We start from the raw sequence: 27910 nt of genomic DNA on the forward strand, positions 1-27910 counted from the left end.
GTGTTCTCACAGGATACCCTGGGTTCTCGTTCCTTTTTTAAAAACAAATTCTTAAAAAAAAAAAAAAATTATTGATTTTTAGAGAGAGGAAGTGAGAGAGACAGACACACAGAGAGAAACACCGATGTGAGGAAACCATTGATTGACTGACTCCACGTGCCATGACCTAGGCATGTGCCTTGACCAGGAATAGAACCCACCACCTTTTGGTACAAGATGATGCAGATGCTGCAACCAACGGAGCCACACCGGCCAGGGCGGGTCCTGTTCCTGTGCCCAGGTGGGTCTCTTGGGCAGGAGGCTCCAAATCTCCCGAGTAAGGAGATGCCACCCAGCAGGTGTTCTTCAGGTTCTGGCTTCTGAGATTTCTCCAGGAATGGAGTTCCTGACCTGGCTTGTCTTCTGAGTATGTCCCATGGGCTGGCAGCGAGCCTCTGCATGTCTCCTCCTGCCCCAGCCTCTGTGTGCTGATGACATCTGACTGCGTGTGTGTGTGTGTGTGTGTGTGTGTGTGTGTGTGTGTGTCCTTGGAGGGGGAGGGAGGAGAGGGAGGAGAGAGAGAAGAAGGAGGAAAGGGGGAGGAGGGGTGGGGGAGGAGGGGAGAGGAGGAGCTGTGAGTGTGAGAGGAGTGCCTGACTGGGGCTGGGCTGGGGGTGGAGGCCGGGGAGGGGGCATCGCAGGGGCTGAGCGGAGAGTGGAGTTCTGGAAGAATGTTTACGGGACATCCAGAGAGCCCAGGGCGACAGCGCCCTGAGCCGGGCAGAGAAACTCACAGCCTCCCTGCCTCTCTGGCCCAGGCTTAGGGGTGAAGCCACCAGGGCTCCTTCCCCTTCTCAGCCTCCCTCCAGGGTCCCTTTAAGACAGGGCTGGTCCTCTCCTCTCCGAAGTTAACCCCTCGAAATCCCAGTGGCCCCCTCGGCTCCCAGCCCGGTGGGTGGAGGAGGCGGGGGAGCCAGGGGCAGGGGAGAGGGTTCGGAGGTCTGGGAGGGAGAAGAAGACAAGGGAGCAGGGAAGGCGGCCACGAAGTGGAGTGGAGCTGGTGAGGAGCCCTTCCTGTGCCAGGCGGACAGAGCCAAAGCCGGGAGCCCGGAGCTGGGGGGAGGGCCGGGGACAGCCCGGCCCTGCCCCCTCCCCCTCCGTGTGCCCAGCAACTTCTGAGCAAAGTTTGGCAGAGATCGCGCGGAGCCCGAGGATGGGCAGGGTCCCGCTGGCCTGGTGGCTGGCTCTGTGCTGCTGGGGCTGCGTGGCCCCCAACGGTGAGTGATGGGGCCTGAGGGGCAAGACCACCTGTGGAGGGGCTGGGGGAGGCGGGAGAGGAGGGGTGGATGGCAGGTGGTCCAGAGCTGGCTCAGGGAATTTTCTTGGAACAACAGAGAGGGAGACCGGGAGACCGGGAGACACAGAGACAAACCCAGAGAGGCCCCGGGGACAGAGCAGGGCTCTGAGAGAGGAACAGCGGGACAAGAAATAGAAACTAGGAGGGTCAGAGACGGAAGAGATGCACACCCTGAGAGACAGACACCAAGGAGAAGCTGAAGGCAGGGGCTGGTGCTGGGCTTGAGTCGGGGCTCTGGGGAGAGGCTGAGACGGGGGCTTCCAGGAAGGAATGTTCCAGAAAGGAGTACTCAGAGCGGCAGTGGGATGGCGAGGGCTTGGGGACCCCCCCCCCCCCACACACACACACACACACACTTGTCCCTGCCCCACCATTGTCTGTCTGCTCCATCTCTGGGACGAGGCTCTGTCTCAGGCTCCAGCTCTACCATCTCGGTGCCTCTTCCTCCCTCTCCCTCTCCCAGACTCTGCCTTTATCTCTCCCTGTCTCTATCAAAGTCACTGCCACCACTCCCACCCCCCAACCCCCAGGGTGTCTCTTCATCTCTCACCCTCTGTCTCTCTCTGGTCTCTGTTCCTTTCTATCTCTGACTGCCTCTGCTCAACTTTTCTCTGGCTTCTCTCCCTGCCATCTCTCCTTCTCTCTCTCCCTCCCTTCCCCTCTCCCTCTCCTTCCCTCCCTTTTCTTCCCCGCCATCCACCAGCCTGACCTGTCAAGTCTCTGGAGACCCTAAGGGAGGGCAGTGGAGCCAGAGCTGGCCCTGCCCGCCAGCCCGGACGTGGGAGGCTGCCAGATCCCGGGCCTTCTTCCCAAAGTTGAGGGATGGAGGCTGGACCCAAATCCCCTGGGAAGGCGCCCATCCTCCCCTCAAGGCGCCTCCCTCCAGCCCCCGCTGAGGTCACACTACAACTATGTGGGCCTAAAGGCCTGGCAAGGTCGTGGCTGCCATAGGCAGGCCCAGGGTGGAACTGAGGAATTGGAGGGAAGTGGAGTTTCCTAAGCCAACCCTTCCCCATTTCCCTGCAGGCTCACAGGCTCAGAAGGACCCCTTTGTGAGGAGCCCAGGGAACATCACCGGTGCCCGGGAACTCACGGGGACCCTTCAGTGTGAGCTTCTGGTTCATGGAGAGCCCCCTGAGGTGACCTGGCTTCGGAATGAGCAGACCCTAGAGCTGGCAGACAGCACCCAGATCCAGGTGCCGCTGGGCGAAGACGAGCAGGATGACTGGAAAGTGGTCAGCAAACTCAGGTGACCAGCCTCTCCCTGACCAGCCACAACCCCACATCCCCCTGCCCCCTGCCCCCTGCCCCCCACCACCTCCATCACATGGTGGGTGAAAGAGTCACCAGCAGGAGTTCCTCCGGGGTTGGAACCCAGCTTGGCCACTGGCTGGCTGTGTGGCCGTGAGCATGTGATGTAGCCCTGGGTTTCACTTTCCTCTTTTGTAAAAGGAGTTAATAATAGTGCCCACCTCTTAGCTCATACGTGTTTCCAGTCCAGACCCCCATCTTTCAGTTCTGATGCTTCCCTCCCAGTGTCCAGCTCTGATCCCAAACCTCTCTGTCTCTGTCAGGATCTTGTCCCTGCAGCTCTCGGACGTGGGGTCGTACCGGTGTGCAGTGGTCCTAGGAGAAAAAACCTTTGTGTCACAGCCAGGCTACATTGGACTAGAAGGTGAGCCCTGGGCTCAGACTTCATGGGAGATCAGGAACCCAGGATCAGAGGGTATTGGAAGATTCAGGATGTCTCCCAGGGACATACATACTAAGAATGTCAGAGATCTTAAGGATCAGGAAACTTGGGTCCATAAATTATTGGGATTTATACACTAAGTGGTCAGATTATTATGATCTCTGAAGGCATAATAATCTGGCCACTCAGTGTGAGTGTGTGTATACACACACACACACACACACACACACACATACACACACACAGAGTGGCCAGATTATTATGTGTTCAGAAATCATTTTATATATATATGTATGTGTGTATATATATATATATATATATATATATATATATATATATATATTAGAGGCCTGGTGCATAAATTCATGTATGGGTGGGGTCCAGCCAGCCTGGCCAGGGCTTGGGGAAATAGGCGGTTGGCCAGCCTGCCTGCTGGTTGAACTCCTGGTTGAGGGGACAATTTGCATATTAGCCTTTTATTATATAGGATATACACTGAGTGGCCAGATTATTATGTGTTCAGAGATCATAATAACCTGGCCAGTGTATGTTCTGATGAAGAAGACATCTTGGGGTGGGGAGTTGTTGGCTATCCTGGGGTCAACCATGGTTGGGTTAGGACATTTTTTGGACAGACAAGGAGTCAGAGGCATGACTTAACCCTCTTCCCATCCTCAGGAGCCTCCCTTCCTCATTGGTAAAATGGGATGAGAAGTCAGGCATTCTGGAAAAGAATGAGGGGCTTATATGTCCTGGGGGTCGAACACTGTTTGGGAGAAACAGGTATTGGGACGATGTGCCCTGGGGGTAGAGGCCTGAGGGGTTAAGGAGCCTGCAGCTTCCAACAACCTGACAGTGAGTCAGACACCTGGGGGCTGAGAGACCCAGCCTCTACCATCACCTCCCACCCAGGCCTGCCCTACTTCTTGGAGGAACCTGAGGACAGGACTATTACTGCCAACACCCCCTTCAACCTGAGCTGCCGAGCCCAGGGTCCCCCAGAGCCCGTGAACCTGCTCTGGCTCCAGGATGCTGTCCCCCTGTCTCTGGCCATGGGCCACACCCCCCAGCACATACTTCGTGTTCCAGGTGAGTCCAGGGATGTGGCCAGTTCACTGTAGCGGCCCTGGCAGTTTGGAAGTGGGAGAAGCATGCTCTTCATGCCCCTGTGTGAGTGTCTGCCTGTCCCTCTGTCCTTCTCTGTCTGTCTCTCTCTGTTCCTGTGTCTCTGCCTCTGAGTCCACCTCTGCATCTTCGCCCCTGTCTACCTCCTCACTTCTCTCCATTCACTTTCTCCATTTCCTTCTGTCTTTGTTCGCCATCGCTCTCTGTTTCTCTGTGTCCTGTCTCTCTGCTTTTTCTCCCTCCAACTACTCCAGCCTGTCTCTGAATAGAATTCTTTGTCCTGGGTTTCCTCTGAGCTGTTCCATAGCCCAAGTGTGTGTAGGCCTGATGGCCCTTTGTCAGCCCTTGACCCCAAGCAGGGCACCAGAATCAACCGTGCCCTCCTCTCCTCCACTTCTCCCAACCTGTCCACCCAGTCACTGAGGAACCCCACTGGTGGGGATAGAATGTGAAGCAAAGAGAGGGGGTTAAAGTGGGAGACAGAATGACAGTGAGAGAGAGAGAGAGAGAGAGAGAGAGAGAGAGAGAGAGAGAGAGAATTAGAGAGAGAGAGAGAGAGAGAGAGAGAGAGAGAGAGAGAGAGAGAATCAAAGACAGAGAGGGCAGATCACAGAGAGGTAACTCAAGATGGGGCAGGACCAAGCTTGGGGTCACACAGCAGTCCATGGCATTGCTAGGGGACCATGGACACAGGGGGTTCCCCTTCACTGAGAAAGGAGAGACAGGAATACAGAAGGGGGAGGCTCAATTAGTCAGAGGGAGGTGGCTGAACCTGTAGGATATCAGTTTCCAGCACCCCAACTTGCTCCTCCATCTGCTGGGATGGGGAGGGGACTCCTGACTGAGTGTCTCCCAGGGTGGTGGGAGGGGCCCACATTCCCAGCATTCTAGGGACCCTGAGTGTGCAAGGGAAAGGTGGTGAGTATGCCAGCCCCCCAGAGGGCTGACTCAGGCCAGTGGCTCTGGGGACTGAGTCAGCTTGGCAGGACCCCAGAGAGAAGAAGGGAGAGGAGGCTGGCTCCCCAACTCCATCCCAGGAAGAAGGAAAAATGGGGGAACCATAGGTGGAAGAGGGACTATGCATGTATCAGTATTTGGTACAGCTGTGAAAGCAATCTGTGTGTGTGTATTAGTTTGGGGGGTGGAGGAGGTTCTGAGTGTGCATCCATGTCCCTTTGGATCAACTTCTTTGGATGGGGGGGGGGGGTAATTAGCAAGGGCCAGCTTCTGTAGCTATCTCAGTGAGTGGGGGGAGGGGTGTGCGCACACGTGTGTGTGTGTGTGTGTGTGTGTGTGTGTGTGTGTGACTAAGTATACCAGTGTCATCCTGTGTCTGCCTTTGTGTTTGTGTGCTCATAGCTGTGACGCACTGTGTGAGGGTAGAGTGTGTATGTGTGTTGGGGCAGAGATGGCAGTGCGTTTTGTGGCTATTTCCCATACCTCCCTATACAGAGAAGACAATGTCAGCTCACAGGTGTGCGCCTATGGGTGTGAGTATAATGGAGTGGGCTTTTGTTTCCATGGAATTAGATTGTGTCAATGGACAACTTAGTGTGTTTCCACTGACTGTGGTTGTCTGTGTGTATACATATCTGTGTTCATGGATATCTGTGGTGTCTGTGTATTTGTCACAGGGTGAGCATGTTGTATGTGACTATGTCCCATGGACACCGTGTGAATGTGTGTGTGTGTGTGTGTATGTGTGTGTGTTTGTATGCACGTGTGACTCACAGCAGACAACAGTAACACCCTTCTCCCTTTGCTCTCCCTGAGTACCAGCCAGGCCCCAGTGCCCTCCAAGTGGATGAACATGGGGTGCTTAGCAGCCAGTGTGTAGATGTGTCTGCGCCGCCTGTGTGCACACATCTCCCCTCTTGTGTGTCTGCTGCAACCCTCGTGTCCATGCAAGCCAGTACTGTTGTATCAGTCTGCGTCTCAATGAATGTCTTCAGCATCCTGAGTATGTCCAGCTGTGTTTTGAAATCTTGGCTGTATTTTTGTGTGAGCAAGTCCATATTAACTTCTACGGGTTCCGGTGTGTATTATTTGTCCACTTCAACCTCAATTTGTGATTGTCCCTTGGGGTGTGCCTCTCAAGATGCAGGGAGGTTTGTGTGTCTGTCAGCTGCAACCTAGGTGTATGTGTCTTGCTAGGTGTTTGTAGTTAATGTGTGCACATTTGATTGTGTTTATGTTTGCTCTCTTCCTTTATTTGTGTCAGCCCGTGTGTATGTAAGTCACTGAGTGTGTATTTGTGTCACAGCGTGTTTTCCCCAGCATCAGCCTGTGCGTAGCTTATTGAGTGCCGCATTCTCATTTTTTGTGCCAATAACGGTCCCTGTGTGTTAAGTGTGATTCATTGGGGGAGGCGGGGACTGTGTTAAGAAATGTTCCCATTTGTGTGCATCTGTCCCTTGATCTGACTCAGGGCGTGCCCCCTCTCTCCTTCCATCCCTCTCTTTCCCTCGGAAAAAACACAGGGTTGGGGGAGGAGCAGGAGCAGACGGGAGGTGGACATGCATCTGGAAAGCACATCTGGAGTGGGCCTGCTCTAGCTTGTGAGAGAGAACCCGCTGCAGGGAAGGGGACCCAGGCCCCTTCATCCCTGCTCTCCCCTCCCTCAAGGTGTTGGTGTCTGAGCCTGGAAAGGGGGATCCTGGGCCCCTCCGCACAAGGCCCGCCGGAAGTACAGAGGGTGGGGCCTGGTGACTCACTCAGACGGGGCAGGAATGCTGTGGTTGGAACAGGACCTGGCTCCAGAACCCCATCCTGCCCCCAAACCCCCATCCTGCCCCAGTGCTCCTCCGGAGGACAGTGCCAGCTCCCACACAGTGACCCTGGCGGCCCCCACATGCCAGGTGGCTGGAGGGGACCCAGGCTTTTCACCCCCCCACCGGCTGCCCAACTGCCCAGGGCTGTCCTGTCCCTCCCCCAGCAATAGCGGCTGGCTGCGGGGGCTGCGGGGGCAGGCAGGCACCTGACCTTGGCTGGGAACTAGTGCCTGGGCAGCGGAACTGAGGAGCTTCCCTGCCCACCCCTTCGGGCAGGTGGCCAGCCGGCTTTCCCTCCTTCCACTCCCTCTGCTGACTAAGAAAAGGAAACTTTGTGTCTGCAGTAGATGGTGATGAGAACAGGCACACAGGCACAGAACAAACCCAAGAAGCGCACGCAAGCACTCAACAGTCACATACACTCACTGGTCCACTAGCACACTGGTACAGGCATAGGCAGACGGGCACGAACTACAGTTATACATGCAGACTTAAGACTTTGTCCTCCTTACATCCTGTCACCCAGATTGTGTGTGTGTGTGTGTGTGTGTGTGTGTGTGTGTGTGTCTGCCTGTGTCCCCACCATCATCACACCAGGGAGGAGAGTCAATCCATCCAAGACACTCAAAAACAGTTACTCATGACACGTAGGTTAACTCACCCTCAGAAGTACCCATGCTCACATTTCTGTATACACAGCCAGAAACACCCATAAGTACACAAATGTATACACACAAATTCAATTACTCATTGGACAAGCACTTATAGAGCGCCTACTGGGTGCCAGGCCATCTTAGACACTGGCAATACAGCAGGGGACGACAGAAACCCCTGCCCACGGAGCTGACATGCTAGTGGAGTTGACATTGTGATGAGAATAGCCAAAAGGAAAATAATAAAGCAGGAAAAAGGCTAGATATGGAGGGAGGTTCCAAATGTGTTTCTTTTTAACATTTTTAATATGCTCCCATTCATTTCAGAGAGAGGAGGGGAGAGAGAGAGAGACAGAAATATCAATGATGAGAGAATTCGACCGGCTGCCTACTGAATGCCCCCCACTGGGGACCGGACCTTGACCTCCTGGTTCAATCCCTGAGCCACACCAGCCACACAGTTCTGATTTTAATCAAGGTGGTCAGGGACACAAGGACTGAGAAGGTGGGATCTGAGTAACAATGTGAAGGGGTGCGGAGAGAACCACTTGGACGTCAGTGGGAAGACTGTTCTAAGAAGGGACAGAAGTACCAAGTTCCTGAGGTGGGAAAGTGCTTGATGTGTGCCTCCCATCTAGGAGGCATGTGGCCAGGGCCCAGGAGAGTGAGGTGTGTGTGAGTGAGGGGGAGTGGACTTGGTAGGAACCGAGCTTATAAACAAACTAGAGGCCCAGTGCACAAAATTTGTGCCCGGGTGTCCCTCAGCCAGCCTGTGCCCTCTCAATCTGGGACCCCTCGGGGGATGTCTGACTGCCGGTTTAGGCCCATCCCTGTGTCGGACATTCAGCAGTTGAACATCCTTCTCACAATCCAGCACCACTCTCCCCTAACTGCTTGCCTGCCTGCCTGCCTACCTGCTCCTAACCACTCACCTGCCAGCCTGCTCAGTGCGCATCATAGTGACTGGCTGTTCCACCATAACAGTCACTTGGGCTTTTATATATAGAAGTAAATGCCTCTACATTTACACACACCCATGAGAACCTGTTTCTTAAGTGTGTGTTTATTAGATGTATATGCCTCTATGTGTGTCCGTGTGACTCAGTGTGATTGTGTGTGTGTTTCTGCACCTAAGTGAGTGTGTCTGTGTGTCTAGCTTTTAAGTATGTGTATTTCTGTATGAGAATGTGTTTCTTTGTGTGTTCATGGGTATAACTGTGTGTATTGGTGTAGGTGACTTGTGTATAATTATGTGTTTCTATGTGTGCCTTTGTATAACTCTGTATCTGTGTGTCTTGCTGTGCGAATGTGTTTCTAAGGGTGCCTATGTGATGCGTGAGTACAATATGTATCTCTGTCTGTGCATAAGTGTGTGTACAAGAGTGTGTGTGTGTCTCTATATGTTTCTGTGTATATATGTGAGTCTATCCATGTGTGTGCCTGTGTCTGCATATATGTGTGTCCATGTGGTGGAGCATTAGGGCTGAGGCCCCAGGCCTGTCCCAGTGTTTGGGATGGAGGCCTGTGTTCCCAACACATTACCTCCCTGTCCATAGTCTCCCTCCAAGCAGGTGCCCCTTTAGGTTAGCCTGGCCCTGTCAGGTGGGGCATGGTAGGGGCACCTCTCTGACACTGGGTCCTGCCCTCATATGACTCCCCAGGCCTGAACAAGACGTCTTCTTTCTCCTGCGAAGCCCATAATGCCAAGGGGGTCACCACATCCCGCACGGCCATCATCACAGGTGACAGAAAAAGGATCTGGGGATCTGGGTGTCATATGTGTGTGGGGCTGGGGTCAAAGGTCAGAGCTGGGTGAGGACCTTTGGGCAAAGGCCCCCTGGGTCAGTACTTTCTCTCATCTCCACAGTGCTTCCCCAGCGGCCCCATGATCTCCACTTGGTTTCCAGCCTGCCCACAAAGCTGGAAGTGGTTTGGACACCAGGCCCGAGCGGCATCTATCCCCTCACCCACTGTACCCTGCAGGTGAGACTCAGACTTTACTAACCTCAGGCGCCTCTCCACCCACACCCACAAGCCCTCAGCATCTCCCTGGGTAACCAACCCTTCCCAGCTTTGTGGGTTGAGAGGCAGTAGAGCATCAGGTTAAGGCAGCTGTATTGGGTTCAGATCCTAACTCCATCAGCTGCTGGCTGCATGAGCTCAGGTAGGTGACTGTGACTTAGTTATCTCGTCTATAAAATGGGAATAATGGTAGTACTACTGGAAAGGCTTGTTGTGGGAATTCAATAGTAAATGCAAGTAGAAATGTGTGATAAACTATTAGCTGTTTTCAGGGTGTTTTTTTTTTTTAGTACCAGTGATATTGACTAGTCAGAATGGGAACCCTGAGACAGCCATCTTGGTCACCACTGGCTACCCACAACCCTGCTTCTCACACCTCAGGCCTGACCATTCTGGGCTATAACTGTCTGGGGATGAGTCTGTCTCCTCACTGGACAGAGCTCTGAGAGGGTACAGCCAGGCTGTCTCAGTCACCACTCAGTCCTCATTATTGCCTGGCTCAGGGCCAATCAGAAGAAGACTACCTGACAGCTGAGAAGGGCCAGACCAGCTTTCTGCAAGTTGCTCCTCCTCTAGTGTAAAAAAAACAAACACACAGACATGTGAGTACAAGATCCAATTCTGGCCTGAGGATCTCTGTGATTCGGAAGTTGGTAGGTCATTGCCCATGATAGGAGATGATAATTAATAATGGCCCACTTTCATTGAGTGTCAACTGTGTGTGGGGCCTTGTGTTACAGCTTTACACACACACCCTTGTGTGCTTGTGAAATATGGTCTGTGTTTACAACCTTTTTCCAGAAGAAACTAAAGCTCAGAGTAGTTAAGAAACTTGCCCAAGTGGAGAGGTGGGACTCGAACCATTGTTTCACCAAACCCAAAGGATCTCCTTACCTCCTTAGAGACCCTTTAGAGCCAGTACTTGATTAAAAAGCAGCTGTCTTTCTTACAATTGTGTACCTTGGACATAACCTTATTCACTTGTCATTTTAACGTTAAAAGTAGTGGTTATTAATCTTCCCATTTTCAAGGTAAGGAACTGAGGCCCAGGGAGAGGAAATGACCAGTCCTGCCCACGGGCTAGAGGATGAAACTGATTCAATCCCAGAGGCCAGTCCAATTTGGGAGACCTCAAATGCCAGGTCAGGTGTCAGCTATACCCCCACCCCACACCCATCCAGTGTCCGCAGGAAAGCAGAAGTGTGTCCTCTTCCCTCTGCAGGTCTCACTTCCTGCTGTGCATAGGCTGGGGCTGAAGGGTTGAATGGGAGGGTCACAGGCATCCCAGGGAAAAGAGAAGTGGGAGCTGGCATGTCTGCATCCTTGTCCCCTTTGTCCCAGCAGAGGTTCCTCTTCCAGGCTGTCACTGTGGGCCAAAGAGCAGGCAAGGGGACAGCCTCCCCTCATCCTGCTACCCACCCTCTGCCCCCCTCCTCCCTGGGCCTCTGGGTGGTATTATCTCCACATGTGGGAGCCCTGTGACTTTGAGCAAGTGGCTGAACCTCTCTGGGCTTCTGTCTCCTCATCTGTAATATAGGAATAAAAAAAATAAACTGACCCCATAGGAGGTGGTAAGAAGTCACTGAGTTCCCCAAACATGCACTAGACAGGGTGCTTGACACATAGTTAACACTCCAGAAATGTTAGCTGTTGATGTGGTGTTCAAACCAGTTTACGTGTTGCCCAGGGGTATTCCCCAGCTGTAGCCCTGCCATCCTGACCTGGCCGTTGCTGGGGACCAGGTGGGTGTGCCAGCCTATGCCGCTGTGCAAGGTGTGTGGAATTGGACACTTGTTGGTAAGGCAGCCTCACACAAACACACACAATATAATAGTGGCAAACACTCAATGCACACAGGCACTCTTCTAAATGCTTAGCAGCAGGATTTCAGTCAACCCTGCGAAGCAGGGAGGTGTTATACCTCATTTTACAGATGAAGAAACAGGTTCAGAGAGAGAATGTCTTGCCAGAGGTAGCTTTTGCAAGTGATGACAGAACCACATTGTGCAGCTGGATGGTCTCCTCACTTTGCAAATGCAGGTGCCCAGGGAGCACTAGAATGAAGCTATCTCTCACACACACACACACACACACACACACACACACATCTTCTCAAAGTTGTGTAATAACAAGGACCACCATCAAGTGTTGTCTGACTGCTCCTGTGATTGCATGGCCATCCTGTCCTCAGACTCCTTTTCTGCCCCCAGGCTGTGCTGTCAGATGAGGGGGTAGGCATCAGGCTGGGAGAGCCAGATCCCCCAGAGGAGCCCCTCACCGTGCAAGTATCTGTCCCTCCTCACCAACTACAGCTGGACAACCTCCGTCCTCACAGTCCTTACCACATCAGGGTGGCATGTGCCAGTAGCCAGGGCCCCTCACCCTGGACCCACTGGCTTCCCGTGGAGACGCCTGAAGGAGGTAAGAAGGGGCTGGTGGGGGAGACATTGCCCTCTGCCCTCTGGACCTCGTTCACATCAGTGCCACCCCCAGTATCTACTCTCACCCATTTACCCCAGGTGGCCTCCACCTCCTTCCTGTTTAGTCCCCACTCCTCAGCACATCACTGGCATCTCTCCTGGACCTCCTTCCTATGCTTCGCTCCTAGGAGGCCTGCATGAGTTGCCCACGCACATGCTCTTTGCACCCTGCCTTCACTTCCTGGGGTCAGGGAGAAGTCAGGACGAGGTAGGGGGTGCCAGCTTCCCCTCTTCCCTGTTCTCCAGTGCCTCTGGGGCCCCCTAAGAACGTTACCGCCATACGGAATGGGACCCAAGCCATCGTGCGTTGGCAGGAGCCAATGGCACCCCTGCAGGGCACTCTGTTAGGGTACCGGCTAGCCTATCGAGGCCAGGACACTCCTGAGGTGGGTGCTGCTGGCTGGGGTGGGGCGGAGGAGCTGAGGAGGGAAATGAGGAGGAGAAGCAGGTTGGGTCGTGCATAGGAGAGCATATTGTGGGAAGGTTAAAGAGGTCGGGGGGGGGGGGGGGAATGGCTATTTATGAATCATTGTAAAAAGTGTTTTAGTAGACATGTTTCCTTGGTCATTTATCCCAGGAGCCTCCATGTTTTACCACAACAACGTTACAGCAGACAGTTGTATAGCATCTTGAGGAAGGGTTGCCTTTTCTAATTTGCACAAAGTTATTAGCTATGCCAACAGCATCCCTGGGGTGGAGAAGTAGGGTGGGAAAAAGAGGGTGGGATTTAGAAGAGGATGGAGAGATGAGAGTGAAAGATGAAAATTCAGTTTTCAGCATAAGTACTGTGTGCCAGGCACTGTTGTAGACTTGAGGACACGACAAAGAATGAGACAAAGTCCTGTCCTAGTGGAACTGATATTTTAGTGGGCACAGGGATGGAGAATGGAGATAAAGGAGTGAGGATGAAAAGGTAGGAAGAGGAAGGGAAGAAGGTATTGGAGATGAGGAGATGGTTTCCAGAAGGTTGGGGAGTTGAGGCCTAAGGGTTAGGAACCTGGGGCTCTATCCTGATGTCTGGATGTCCTAGGTGCTAATGGACATAGGACTAAAGCAAGAGGTGACTCTGGAGCTGCGGGAGGACAGGACTGTGCCCAACCTGACAGTGTGTGTGGCAGCGTACACCGCCTCTGGGGATGGACCATGGAGCCTCCCCGTGCCCCTAAAGCCTTGGCGCCCAGGTAACTCCAAAGACAAGTCAGCCGCTTTCAAAGTGCCCACAAGAACCTTATCTCCCCTAGATGTTCCTGACTTGCTCTCTGCAACTTTCAGTGTTACACCAATTTAGGCTCTGTTCCTACTCAGAATCTTACTGAGCCTCACACCCTCACCTGCGTCACACCAGTCTTGCCCTCCTTGAGCATGTCCTCCCTCTGTCCTTTCTCCTCACAGGGCAAAGACAGCCAGTGCACCTGCTGGGTAAGGGCTTTTGCATCCCCTCACCTCCCTTCCTTCCCTCAATGCCCAGTGAGGACCCTATCATCACACTCATACGCTTTACACATCCCTTTCATGTTTCTCAAACTCATCACTTTAATCCTCTATTTCTTGGGTTTGTGTGGTCCTTAATGGAGATGCCTGGAATAGGTACTCAGTGAATGGTAGATGGGTGGGTGGGTGATGGATGGATGGATGGATGGATGAATGGGGTGGGTAGGAAGGAAGGACAGAACAGTGGATGAGTTATCCCTTCATATTCATCCTTCTCAGATATTTCTTAACAATACTCAAACATTCCTCCTACACCCTTTATATCCTTCTAGCACTATTCCATTCCACCTCTTATAACTCATCCCACTATCCTTAAATATTTTTCATGTCTTCCTGCATTTATTTGAATACCCTTCCACACTAACCCACCCTCTTTTCATATTCATTCCATTATAATTCTTCATTCCTGACACATGCCTCCAGAACCTAATCCTGCCCACACCTCTCATTCACAAATTCTGTGCACACTTTTTACACACTCACCATACATCCCACATTGCAAATACTGAAAAATTTTCAGTCCACATTATCCCACACTCTACAACTCTCCTTGTATACTCATCCAATACTCCTTCCATGTTACTCCCTCACCACTAGGCAATCCTAATCCATTCCCATTCTCTACACACACCCACACAAATTCCTGGCACACTTAGCACATTCCCATTCTCAATTTCTTACACACTCACTCCCACCCTATTTGCACACCCTTTTTATTCATCCCTGGCTCATCTGTCCTTTCCACATATTTTACACTCTTCTCACACCAAAGTTAATTCTTACAAATCATTGCTCACTCCTTGAATCTAAAACTCCTTGAATAATCCTCACTCACACATCCCCCAATTCCTTCAACACCCATCCACACCCTGTACACATTCCTTTGCACACTACACCCCTTTGCACATTTACTTCACTCTCATCCTCGCTTAGTGAAAACCCTTCCACAGCCATCACACAGTCCTCAAAATTATTCCTTGGTCATTTATCCCAGGAGCCTTACTGCTCTTGCATACTTACTGCACATGCCTCATACACCACCCTCCACTCATGCATTCTCTCCCCCACTCACCTGTTTTTCCACACCCAACTTCTCCCTTCTTGCACAATTATCATATATCTCATACCCTTCTACTAGCAATTTACTCACACCCATCTCATGCTCATCAGCCCTCCTTGCATTATTTTTGTTGTTGTTGTTAATCCTCACCAGAGGATATTTTTTTCCCCATTGATTTTTAGAGAGAGAAGAAGGGAGGGAGGGGGAAGAGAGAGAGAAACATTGATGTGAGAAAGACATCGACTGGTTGCTTTCTGCACGCACCCTCACTTGGGCCAGGTATCAAGCCTATAACCTAGGTATGTGCTCTTGACCAAGAATTGAAGTGTGACCCTTTGGTACACAGGCTAATACTTTAACCACTTAGCAACACTGGCCAGGGCCCTCCTTGCATTATTATAACCAATTCCACACAACTCTCTCACTTCCATCCCACACTCCTTTCACACTCATCACACACTCTTCAACTGTCCTTAACTGTCCATCCCACTCTTAAGTCACCTCACCCATCCTACAAGTCTCATGCTCCTACTTTAACACTCGCTCATATCACATTCATTGCATGCCTTGCCCATCCCAGTCTCCTCAGATGTGTGAATACACCTATGATAGGCCTAATCAAATATATCCACATCTGCTCCCTCCAACATCACCCCCTTGGGTCCCAGGGAGATGGACGCAGGGCCTTAGCCATGACCTGTCCCCCATGCCCTGACAGTGAGTGAACCTCCAGCCCCCTCCTTCTCCTGGCCCTGGTGGTATGTACTGCTGGGAGCAGTTGTGGCTGCTGCCTGTGTCTTCATCTTGGCCCTGTTCCTCATCCACCGGCGGAAGAAGGAGACCCGCTATGGGTGAGTTGGAACTTTGTGAGTAGGGAGGCTCACATGGACTAGGATGGAGAACTTGGAAGCAGGGAGGCCATGGAGAGGCTAGTGCAGGAGGAGAGATTACCAAGAACTGGAATTAGGGTGAGGGTCTGGGGAATGAATGGAAAGAAGAAGGTAGCAGTCCAAAATATCAGCAAACGCTGGAGGAGAGGAAAGGTAGGACTTGGATTGGGACGGTACTTGCTTTCACTGCTAGTGGAAGGAGGGGGTTCCACATGGCTCTACCCTCACCTTCTCCCCATTTCCCCCAGAGAGGTGTTTGAACCAACAGTGGAGAGGGGCGAGCTGGTGGTCAGGTATCGCGTTCGCAAGTCCTACAGTCGCCGGACCACTGAAGCCACCTGTAAGTGAACTCCATGCCTCCCTGCCCTGGTTTGGGGATAACAAGTGTAGAGATTCAGTCTTCCATATACATGAACCAAACAAAGACCTTGGAATACTAGGATGTTAGCACCACAGACTCTAAGAACAACAGAAATATAGAATCACACAGAAAAACCTTAGAACAATAGAATCTTAGACATGATAAATATTGAGAGACCAAACCTCAGAGCCATAGGATATTAGAACAATGTGTTTATGGTTATAATGACAATGATAATATGATTATGATGCTGATAATGACAGCCAAACCTAACATTTCCTATGTGACAGGCACTGTTTTAAGTGCTCTACACATGTCACTTAATTTAATCCTCAGAGCAATCCAGTGAGGTAGGTATGTTATTCACCCTTCACTTCACAGAAGAGGAAACTGTAGCATAAAGTGGTTAAGACACTTGCTCAAGGCCACACAGCTTGTCAGTTGGAGAGCTGGGATTGTAACCCAGGAAATATGGCTCTGAAGTCCATCTTCTTTACTGTCTCTTAGAATTATAGGATGTGAGAGAGGTAGAATCGATCTTGGCTTAAAAAATTATAGGCTCAGTACTATAGACTCTTAGGATCTTGAAAATTATAGAATCTTAAAACTATAGGCTCTCTATTAGAGGATTGTAGAATTATGGAAGGTCCCAGCTACGGAGAAGCTCAGAGGCCACCCAGTCAAATCTCTTCATCTTTCCATTTGGGGAAACCTAAATCCAGAAGAGAAAAAAAAAAGGGGGGGGGGCAGAGTTAGGTCTCTTCCTAGCACACAAGTGAGAAGGCTGCCAGGCCCCAAGGAGACTTCAGAAGGGGCTGGAAAAGCCATTAATTTAAGAGGAGAAGGAAGAGGAAGTGAGCAGGTCACACTCATCTAATGGAATCACATGCAGCAGCAATTCTCAAAGTATGATCCAGTCCCTGGGGGACACTGAGATCTTTGTAGGAGGTCCATAAGGTCAAAACTATTTTCATAATAATATCAAGATATGTTTTGCCCTTTTGCACCCTCACTTTCTCACAGGGATTCCATGGAGTTTTCCAGAAACTTTCTAATGTATGATGATGTCATCACTCTGTTGGTTGACAGAATGTGTGCTTATGTATTTCTTGTATTTTAAAAATCTATTCACTTTAATTTTGAACACAGTAAATATCAATATACAGGGTATCTCAAAAATGTATACACACTTTGTTGTGTTTTGTGTGTGTGTGGTTTTTTTAATCCTTACCCAAGGATATTTTTTTCCATTGATTTTTAGAGAGAGTAGAAGGGATAGGTACAGACAGAGAGAAACACTAATGGGAGAGAAACACATTGACTGACCAGGGCCAGGAGCCTGCTACCTAGGTACATGTTCTTAACCGAAATGGAACCTAGGACCCTTCAGTCTGCAGGCCAAGATCTATTCTACCTATCCACTGAGCCAATCCATCTAGGGCTATACACACGTTGAATAATTATTTTTTTCCAATGGGTTAAATCTGAAAAGAAAGAAACATCAATTGAGCTATCAGCAGTTAAAGTGTGTATACATTCCTAAACAGAGAAGGTGAATCTGTGGTAAGAGAGGTCAGGAAAGTGGCCACCCCTGAGAGGGCAGGACATGGTCTGTTCTTGACCTGGGTGCTATTTAGACTGCTGGGTTGGTTTGTGAAAATTCATTGAGCTGTTCATTTATGATTTCTACAGATTATATACCTCAATAAAACATTAATAAATATTTTGAACAACTGGTATGGCAGAATGCTAACCAATCAGTGTGCCCACTGATGTGAGATTATGTGACAGGCTCCAGCCTTTTATTTATTTATTTTTAAAATATATTTTATTGATTTTTCACAGAGAGGAAGGGAGAGGAAGGGAGAGTTAGAAACATCGATGAGAGAGAAACATCGATGAGCTGCCTCCTGCTCATGCCCACAACCCGCAACCAAGGTACATGCCCTTGACCAGAATCGAACCTGGGACCTTTTAGTCCACAGGCCGACGACCCTCTATTCATTGAGCCAAATCAGCCTCAGCGGCTCCAACCTTTTAGGCTCCCTTCTTGGGGAATATTCAAGGGGTCAAGAAGAGGAGCTAGGGTGGGAATGGAGAGTGCTCAAGACAGTAGCTATTTCTGAATGAATGCAGACATATCTCAGTATTTTAACAATGGGCATGTAAATGTCAGCCCAGCTTTATAGCTTTGTCATCCCCACTCCCCGTGCAGTGAACAGCCTGGGAATCAGCGAAGAGCTGAAGGAGAAGCTGCGGGATGTGATGGTGGACCGGCATAAGGTGGCCCTGGGGAAGACCCTGGGAGAAGGTGAGTCCCCTGGAACATGTATGTATCCCCCCAAACTACAGAGTCCTTCATTTCCCCATGTCCACCCAACCACAAGAAAATGCAATCCCTATGAGTCCCCCGAAGGTCAGTGTCTCCCTCTGGTCCTCTACAGGAGAGTTTGGAGCTGTGATGGAGGGCCAGCTCAACCAGGATGACTCCATCCTCAAGGTGGCTGTGAAGACAATGAAGAGTGAGTCTGTGCACACATGTGCACACATGTGGGACCCCCATCCCCTAGCCTCTCCTTTCCAATGCCCCAAAGGAGGCAGGAGAGCAAAAGAACTAACAGAAAATTGGCTTTACCACAGAACCTCAGAGTTTCCAGACAGGAAATGAAATTTATGCTAGATACTTCAACAGGAGAAATTTAATATGATGAGATTACTACAAAGGTATAGGAAGGACTGAAGGAACACCTGGGAGCAGTGACACAACCTGGAGATTAGCAGCAGCAATAGTCACTCCCACCTCTAGGCCTGAAGGGCAAAGGGAGGAATGACCAGGATTACCAGAGCCCATGGCCAGGGATGCCTGTCATGGTTTGGGAATCACAGAGTTAGAGGAAACCTCGTGAGAGCTTGAAACACAAAGGAGACACAGCCACCACCAAGGAAATACTGGGAGCCTTACAAGATAGGGTGAAATACCCTGGCTTCTCCCCTCCTCCTTCCTGCCCATCTGCCAGTCTCCCATTAGTGCTTCCCATTGGCAAAGTCCAACAAGAAACCAGTAGGAAAGGGAGCCTGGGAAATGTAGTTTTCAAGAGCCAGCCCCCTGTGATACATAGTAGAGCAGGAAAGATCTGAAATGAGGTACACCTGGCTTCATCATTTACCAGCAGTGTTGTCTCAGGCAAGTGACTATCCCTCTCTGAGCCTCCCATTCCTCATGTAGAAAAAAAGGATCATAATGGCCCTACCTCCTAGGATGTTGTGAGGCAAAGCACTTAATGCTAGATGTGGATCATAGTACATGTAGTTGATGTGGACTGTGACTATACTATTTACATTGTCAGAGAAGGTGGGAGCCAGGCCAGCGACACACAGCACAGGAAGTCCATGGCAGGAAATCATTTCCATCCAGGGAAAAAGCATGTAGGGGTGTCAAACTCAATCAGAGAAGGGGCCAAAATCTAAAATCCAGCCTAAATCGCGGGCCGAATGGTTTACTGAACAGTCATAAACTGACAATGTCATAAACTGACAGCGGAGTGCAGTGATGACAGCGCGGTGCGGGCCACATTGCAAGGCCTGGCGGGCTGGATTTGGCCCGCGGGCCTTGTGTTTGACACATGTGAGGGTCAGGCTGGGGCTGGGGGTGACGGAGGAACAATCCTTTCTGAATCACTGGGGCCAAAAGCTTGGGTTATGCAGTCATCACTTAGTCACTCACTCAGTCATTTTTGAACATCTATGTTCTTTAAAAAAAAAAAAAAAATATATATATATATATATATATATATATATATATATATATATATATATTTTAATATATTTTATTGATTTTTATAGAGATGAAGGGAGAGGGATAGAGAGCCAGAAACATTGATGAGAGAGAAACATCAACCAGCTACCTCCTGCACACCCCCCACTGGGAATGTGCCCACAACCAAGGTACATGCCCTTGAGCGGAATCGAACCTGGGACCCTTCTACCACTGAGCCAAACCGGTTTCGGTTAAAATATATTTTTATTGACTTCAGAGAGGAAGGGAGAGGGAGAGAGAGATAGAAACATCAATGATGAGAGAGAATCATTGAATGGCAGCCTTCTGCATGCTCCCCACTGCGGATCAAGCCCACAACCCAGGAATGTGCCCTTGACTGGAATTGATCCTGGGACCCTTGAGTCCACAGGCTGACAGTTTTGGCTTTAACTGCATTTTAATACCAACTGTGTGGCCTTGGGCACTTTGCCTCTGTAAGCCACTATCCTGAGCTGTGAAACAGGAAAAATCACATAGACTCCCACTGCTATTGGAAATGCGTTGGGACATAGCCTACTGTGGTGTGTGCATGTGGACCCGGAGCCTGACTTTGAATTCTGCCTATTCCTTTTGCAAGCTGGGTATGCCATCAGACAGGTTCCTTAACCATTTTGTGCCTTGGTTTCCCCCCTTTAAAATAGAGAAAATAATAGGAACATCTCAAAGGATTAAATGAGTTAATATATGTAAAATGCTGGGTATAGCACCTGACACTTAGCAGTCATGTTTAGTGAAGAAGATGATGATGATGATAATGATGTAGAAGAAGAGGAAGAGGGGGAATACTCTCCCCTGCTTCCCCTCTCATCCGTTCCCTCTTACCACCCTTCCTCTCTCCCCCAAGTTACCATCTGCACAAGGTCGGAGCTGGAGGATTTCCTGAGTGAAGCTGTCTGCATGAAGGAATTTGACCACCCAAATGTCATGAGGCTCATCGGTGAGGGGCAGCAGATTTAGGGGGCCTACAGGCTTTGTGGGAGCAAAACTAGAGGGAAGATCCCTTGGGGGGAAGATCAAAGCTCTAAGCTCCCTGTTTCCCCCTCCCTTAGAGTCAGCAAACTCCCCCCTCCTTCTCTCCCTCAGCTTGGAATGTGACCTGTGACCTTTCCCAGAAATAGCTGAGGTCCCCAGGAGGACTGGGGAAATATCCTTGAGAACAGTGCTGGAAATGTCTTCTCTGAAGCTTGGTCCTTGCCACCCCTAAAACAATTTGGAGGCCAGATTTGAGGGAGAGGGGCAGACTGAGCTGGGAGAGGGGGTGGTTTCTCTTTCTGTCCAGCTGGAGTGATAAGGTTGCCTGGGGGACTCAGGCGTCTGTTTCCAGGGTTCCGAACTAGATGGCTTCCCTGCACCTGTGGTCATCTTACCTTTCATGAAACATGGAGATCTACACAGCTTCCTTCTCTATTCTCGACTTGGGGACCAGCCAGTGGTGAGGGCATTTAATCATATACAAGTCTTACTAGTCTACAAGTATTAATTGAGCATCTACCAGGTACCTGGTGCTACTCAGACATTGGGCAGACCATGGTGACCAAGAACTGGCTCTCATGGAACTGTCTGCCAGTGGAGGGACAGCAGTAAACAAGTTAACAAATAAATAGGCAAGATAATGTGAGTACTAGAAAGGAATTATAGAGTAAGATGAATGAGAGGACACCCAGGCAATTAGTTTGGATAGACAAATAGGTCTCACCAAGGAGAGGAGCTAGCTGGTGGGAGGTGGGGAAATCTGGGAGGAAGCAATCCTGAAGGGAACATGGGCAAAGGCTTGAGGTAGGAACAAGCATGGCTTGTTTGAAGACTAGAAAGGAGGCCCCTGGAAAGAGTGTATGTCAAGGGCAAGAACAGTAGGAGATTAAGTCACAGAGGAAGGCAGGATGGGATTATATAGGGCCTTGTTAGAAATGGTTAGATTTAATTCTTGTAGCCATGGGAAACCATTGCAGGGTAGAGCTAGGCACACACAGGAAGGAAAGGGGGAAGGTAGGAGGGATGGGTCTCAGGAACTCAACTGACCTCTCTCCTGCCCTGGTCCCCTAGTTCCTGCCCACTCAGATGCTGGTGAAGTTTATGGCAGACATTGCCAGTGGCATGGAGTATCTGAGTACCAAGAGATTCATACATCGGGACCTGGCCGCCAGGAACTGCATGTGAGTATTGAGTCTTCTAGGGACACCCTAAGCCCTATAGGGAGCTCATTTCCTTTTTCTCAGGATGAATGAGGGGGCTAGACACACACACACATCCCTTGCACAGGTCAGAATTCAGGACTGGGATAGAGAGTCAGCAAGGGGATTGGGAAGGCTTCCTGGAGGAGATGGGCCATGAACTGAAATCTTTTTCTTTTTTTTAAATATATTTTATTGATTTTTTAACAGAGAGAAAGGGAGAGAAATAGAGAGCTAGAAACGTCGATGAGAGAGAAACATCGACCAGCTGCCTCTTGCACACCCCCTACCGGGGATGTGCCCGCAACCAATGTACATGCCCTTGACCGGAACCCGGGACCTTTCAGTCCGCAGACTGACGCTCTACCACTGAGCCAAACCGGTTTCGGCAGAACTGAAATCTTAAAGGAGTATTTGAATGTGGAGAGAGAAGAGGCAAGAGGGTGGGCTAAGTGGGCAGCATGAGTGAGCAAAGAGACAGAGGTGACCGATGAGGGTGGTGACATTTAAACTTTATCTCTGTCCCTCTCTATGTTGAGTGTCTTGTCTGGGGCTGGGCTTGGGGCAGGGCCAAAGTGGATAAGGAGACTAGAAGCCTCCCCCCCCCATTAATGGAAGTGTGTGTGTGTGTGTGTGTGTGTGTGTGTGTGTGTGTGTTTCAGTGGTTTGTTCTTTTTCCCCCCTGTATAATATTCCTTGTATGGATGCCCCATAATATTCTGTTTCTTAATCTGTGCGCTGATTCCATGGGTGTGTTTGTGAAAATTCAGATTTGTGCATATATATGATACATCAAGAAAACAGTTTTGTTTTCAAAACAGATAATCAAACTCAAAGAGCTTAGGAAGGACTTTAGAATCTGACAAAAAAAAAAAAAAAAAAAAAAAGCCAGAGCTGGGAAGGTCCTCGGTAGCTTTTTGTCCCACTCTCATTTATGGAAAAAACAAGAAGTAACACAGTTCCTTCCAAATCTGGGGCAAGGAGGAGAGATAGGCCCTAATCCCAAACAGGAGAGCCAGGCTGGAGATAGAGATGTGTCTGAGAGAGGGTAGGCTTCCTGGTGGAGGGAGTCCATGTCCTGACCCTGTTCCTCTCCCCAATCCTCGCAGGCTGAATGAGAACATGTCCGTGTGTGTGGCGGACTTTGGGCTCTCCAAGAAGATCTACAATGGCGACTATTACCGCCAGGGACGTATTGCCAAGATGCCAGTCAAGTGGATCGCCATCGAGAGCCTGGCTGACCGTGTCTACACCAGCAAGAGTGATGTGGTATGTGCACCTCTGATAGGAATGAGTAACAACAGGAGGGTGTGGCCTGATCATCTCACACTGCACCTAGGCTCACAGGGACCTGTCCACGTGGGCGACACATGTCTGGGTTATGGTGGGTGACTATGAACAGTCTTGTGGACATGCAAGGGATGTGGACAGGTCCATGTATGCATGGTGGCAGGTTCTACATGGGACATGTAGACAGTTAAGGTTAGAAGAGGTGGTGGTAAGTATATTTACATGTGTATCAGCAGGTTGTGGAGGGTGACACAAGAGACCATGTGTCCATTAAGTGGGTAAATGTGTGCATGAGTGAGCATGTCTGTGTGCACAAAAGTTACCTCTATGAAGGTGTACCTGTGCCAAAGTGGTTCTGTGAATAGCTGTGATGCATCCACAAAAATAGCTGTGTGCACATAAATGTGTGTTTGGGGGTGTCTTTGTGCAGGAGGAACACTCTAATTCTCTCCCCTCTGCCCTCCACAGTGGTCCTTCGGGGTGACAATGTGGGAAATTGCCACTCGGGGCCAAACCCCATATCCAGGAGTGGAAAACAGTGAGATTTACGACTACCTGCGTCAAGGAAACCGCCTGAAGCAGCCTGTGGACTGTCTGGATGGACTGTGAGGACCCTTCCCTACTTAATTCCAGATTTCATTCCAAAACATACCCAGGACCCTATAAAACCTGTACAGAATCCCTCAGACTGTTGAGGAGGCCACCTGACCTCCTCACCACTGCTCCACAGGGGTGTGAATTAGCAAAAGGTGCCCTTTCCTCCTTTGCCTTGTGCATGGCATGCAGGCTGGATCAGCCTCCTCAGTTATCCATAAGCAGTGAATAACTACACAACCTTCCCTGGGGGCTCTGACTCTGAAACTCCCCAACTCTCAACGAATCCTAATCCATCTCAGACTCCTGAGCACCTATGCTTTCATCAGATGCTCTTCAACACCCAGGATCCTCTGCAAAATTCTTCAGATTGTTCTATTGAGCTTTCCCAAACTTTCAAGTCTCCTCTGAAATGTTCTCAGGCTTCTTTAGAAGAGCACTTATCAAACATTGTTGCCCGTTGACACCCAGATGAGCAGAACATTTATCCATCATGATGTTGCTGGGTCAGGAGAGGATAGCCTGGGGCTGCAGACTCCCCAGCTCCTCCTTGGGTGTTCCGGAGCCAAGGGGAGCAAGAATAATAGCTAGTGTTTCTATAGAACTTACTAGAAGGCACTGTTTTAGGCGCTTTGCATATGTTAACTCATTTGGTCCTTAAAATGGCCAAATGAAGTATTATTATTTCTATTTGGAGGAGAAGAAACGGGGGCCTAGAGATGGTAAATCATTTCCCGAAGGCTGCACAGCTGGTGTATTAGTTACCTATAACCCCAAATTCAGTAGCTTAAAACAAGAAGCATTTATTACCTTTAGTTTCTGAAGGTCAAAGTCTGAGAACAGCTTGGCAGGGTGATCCTGAAGTTACAGCCAAGATTCAGGATGATTTTGAGTTAGGGTTTCTAATGAGATTGCTGTCAAGATGGGGTTGCAGCCATCTGATGATTGGGACTAGAAGATTGTCTTCAAGGTAGCTCAATCACATGGCTATGGCAGGAGGCCACAGTTCATTTCAATGCAGACCCTGCCATAGTGCTGCTTGAGCTTCCTCACAACATGGTGGCTGGCCTCCCCCAGATGAGCATCCTATGGGAAAAAGCAAGGAGGAAACCACAATGCCTTTTACAGGCTAGTCTCAAAAGTCACACACAACATCACAGCTGTAAGTCAGAATCAAGTCAAGAAGTCCAGTCCACACTAAATGGGGAGAGAAATTAGGTTCTATCTTTTGGGGGAAAAAAGAATGTCAAAGAATTTGAACACATTTTAAATCAACACAGCTTGCAAGTTTTTGATGCCAATGTGTTCTGGGGAGCCACCCTCGAAAGCTCTGCTGTAGCAAACTATCACTAGAATACCATCCCATATGTGGAGAGGTTTTCCAATACCCTTTCCAGCTCCCGAGTATCCCAGAAATCCTTCAGAAACTCTTGAGAATTCTTCAGTCACCATAGATGCCCCCAACTGTGATAGTTCCCTCCAGCCCCATGAAATGTCGTTGGTCCCCTGAGTGTCCTCAATTTCCCCCAAACTCTCAGAATGTCCCCCTTCTAAATCCCTGCTAAGTCTCCCACCACTCACTCTGCTGTCCTAGGTATGCCCTGATGTCTCAGTGCTGGGAGCTAAACCCCCAGGACCGGCCAAGTTTTTCACAGCTACGGGAAGATCTGGAGAATACACTGAAGACACTGCCACCTGCCCAGGAGCCTGATGAAATCCTCTATGTCAATATGGATGAGGGTGGGAGTCATGCTGAACCACTTGGAGCTGCTGGAGGAGCTGACCCCCCAACCCAGCCTGATCCTAAGGATTCCTGCAGCTGCCTCACCGCGGCTGAGGTCCATCCTGCTGGGCGCTATGTCCTCTGCCCTTCTACAGCCCCTGGCCCCACCCTACCTGCTGACAGGGGCTCCCCAACACCACCAGGGCAGGAGGATGGAGCCTGAGACAACCCTCTACGTGGGACTTCCTCTCAGGACCCAAGCTAGGCACTGCCACCTATGTTCCCATTCCAGACCTTACCCCCAACTGAAGCTCTCTCTTCCTACCAATTCCACTTCCATCTCGCACAAATCCTCTCCCTTTTCACATCTTAGCGTCCCCCGTGTGGGGAGGGGTTGTATGGGATGGGTTGGACTGCAATCCCTAAGGGTTCTCCTAAGTCTAACATTTCAAGATTTTGATTCTAATGTTTAAAGAGTCTAGGTTCTAGGTTTCAAAGATGTTATGAGTCTTAGATTCTAAGGACCTGTAATTCCAAATTATCTAATTTTAAAGTGCCAGACTTTAAGGTTTATATTTGAAAGTTCTGAGATTCTACAGTACTAGATTTTCCTGTTTTTAAGAATCTCGATAAAACCTGTAACTTTTGGGGTTCTAAAGTTCTATTATTCTAGGCATAGGAATTAAGACTTGATGATGCTAGATTTCATTGTCCTTAGGGTATAAGACTCTACATTCTACGTAGAATTCTGGAATTCTAGATATGGAGGTTTTAAGGCCTAATGTTCTAAAATTTGATGTTCTAAGCCTCTTAGAGTATAAATCCCCTAGCTGACTCTAGACTAGAGCATAGGGCTTCAAGAGTTTATCCTTTCAGTTGTAAGATTCTAATGGTCAATTAGAGTTTCTAAGGCTTTATGATCCATGAAGCTCTTGTTATGAGATTCTGGATCCTAAAGATCTAAGATTCTAGATTCTGCAATTCAAAAGTTCAAAGAATCTTTGGGATTTTTACACATGGAGGTTCTAAAATCTAATGTTCTCAGATGTGATATTCTAAGATTTAGTCTAAGAACCTAAATTTTCTGTGTCTAAGACTCAAGATCATATGTTTCAAGGTCCTAGATTATTAAAATCTAAGATTCTAATTTTCAGTTCTGTATTCCAAGGCACTCTAGATTCTATTGGTCCAAGATTCTAGGTCCTCAGCATCAAAGGTATAAGACTCTACAGTTAGTTGTGATTAACTAGAGACCAAAGTTCTAATAATTTCTAATGTTGGACACATTTAGGCTCTATGTTGCATTCTGCCTTTCTAGGATTTTAGTTAAGGGTCCAAAAATCCATGATTCTAAATCTTAAGATTCTAAGCACTGAAGTTCTAAAATTCAAATGTAAGATTTTAAAGATCTATAGGTCTTGAACTCCAAGGTTCTGAGGTTCTAACTTTATAGTATTCTTCTGTGTGACCCTCCCGAGCCACCTCAGCTTTCTCCTCCCCTCATGTGGGGGTTTACCTCCCTTAAGCCTGTGCAATGCATTAGGGATGCCTCTTTCCACAGAGGACAATCTTCCTCCTTTTGGGCCATGTTGCCCCCCTGAGCCAGTCCCTCGTATCCCCCTGTACAGATTGTGGACTCTGAAACCTTAAAAGGGGCTTATATCACATAAAATTTTGTAACCACACTTCTATCTCTTGTCTCTCTCCACAGTCATGTGGTTTTCCTGGAACTCAGTTTCCCCATCATAAAAGGAAGGATTTGATGGGATCCAGAAGTTCTCCCCTTTAAAGAAGATAGAAATGAACATACACATAGACAAAAAGTCACACAAAGAAAAGCAGAGTCTCCAAAACCCCTACTGAGGAATAGGCACATAAATACAAGGTCACATAGAGACACCCATTAATGGGCATACACCTGGTCACAAATACAGAGATACTGAAATTCAGACACAGAGTAACAGACAAAATTATAGATACAAATAAACATGAATCACAGGCAGATATCAACATTAGGAAGAAACTAAAGTAATACAAAGAGTAAAGTTACACAGAGACATAGAGTACAACAGGTACTCACAGACCCAAACATTCAGATTCACATAGCAACACAGGCACAGAATATCGCCAACAATCTCCAGCCCACAAAGGAACTTCTGCCAAGACAAGCCCACGCTGTGTTTTGCATGCAGGGCAGACACAAGTTCCTGGGTGTGTCCCACCGCAAATGGAGGAGCAACTGGCAGCGCCCGGACGCCCCCCGGTGGCAGCTCCTGGACACTGACAACAGTTCAAGCCGGGCCACAAACTTTTTTAGGATAAATCTGTGGGAAGCTGGGAGGAGAGAGGAAGTCAGACGCTGGCCAGGGGCGGGGTGTCTGGATTGGAACCCCCGCGCCCACGTGAGTGTCTGTCCCGCTTCTGAGTGGGTGC

The 27910-nt window shown here is 49.4% G+C and overlaps 1 protein-coding gene across 3 annotated transcripts; it reads left to right on the plus strand.

Moving 5' to 3' along the window:
- The first annotated feature begins 597 nt into the window (after positions 1-597).
- Positions 598-27162, plus strand: AXL (AXL receptor tyrosine kinase). 3 transcript variants are annotated; one of them, XM_084906970.1, is made up of 20 exons: positions 704-1256; positions 2363-2585; positions 2911-3011; positions 3942-4118; positions 9240-9320; positions 9446-9561; positions 11811-12021; positions 12327-12466; positions 13111-13261; positions 13473-13499; positions 15350-15482; positions 15770-15861; positions 18098-18193; positions 18327-18404; positions 20544-20636; positions 21010-21131; positions 21743-21852; positions 22980-23139; positions 23629-23765; positions 25349-27162. In XM_084906970.1, exons 1-20 carry the CDS (start codon positions 1193-1195, stop codon positions 25698-25700), a joined length of 2664 nt encoding a protein of 887 aa, XP_084763096.1. In that variant the 5' UTR covers positions 704-1192; the 3' UTR covers positions 25701-27162. The 3 variants fall into 3 exon arrangements, with proteins under 3 accessions (XP_084763098.1, XP_084763096.1, XP_084763097.1); XM_084906971.1 differs by lacking the exon at positions 13473-13499 and having other exon boundaries at positions 717-1256; XM_084906972.1 differs by lacking the exons at positions 12327-12466; positions 13111-13261; positions 13473-13499 and having other exon boundaries at positions 598-1256.
- Positions 27163-27910: the final 748 nt, after the last annotated feature.

Source organism: Pipistrellus hanaki, assembly GCF_964339955.1.
Source record: "Pipistrellus hanaki genome assembly, chromosome: 15".
Classification (NCBI taxonomy): domain Eukaryota; kingdom Metazoa; phylum Chordata; class Mammalia; order Chiroptera; family Vespertilionidae; genus Pipistrellus; species Pipistrellus hanaki.

Coding starts and splice junctions, on each gene's coding strand:
- AXL (XM_084906970.1), top strand. CDS start 1,193: ATGGGCAGGGTCCCGCTGGCCTGGTGGCTGGCTCTGTGCTGCTGGGGC. Junction 13,500..15,349: donor ACAGCCAGTGCACCTGCTGG/GTAAGGGCTTTT, acceptor ATGCCCTGACAG/TGAGTGAACCTCCAGCCCCC. Junction 21,853..22,979: donor CTGGCCGCCAGGAACTGCAT/GTGAGTATTGAG, acceptor CAATCCTCGCAG/GCTGAATGAGAACATGTCCG.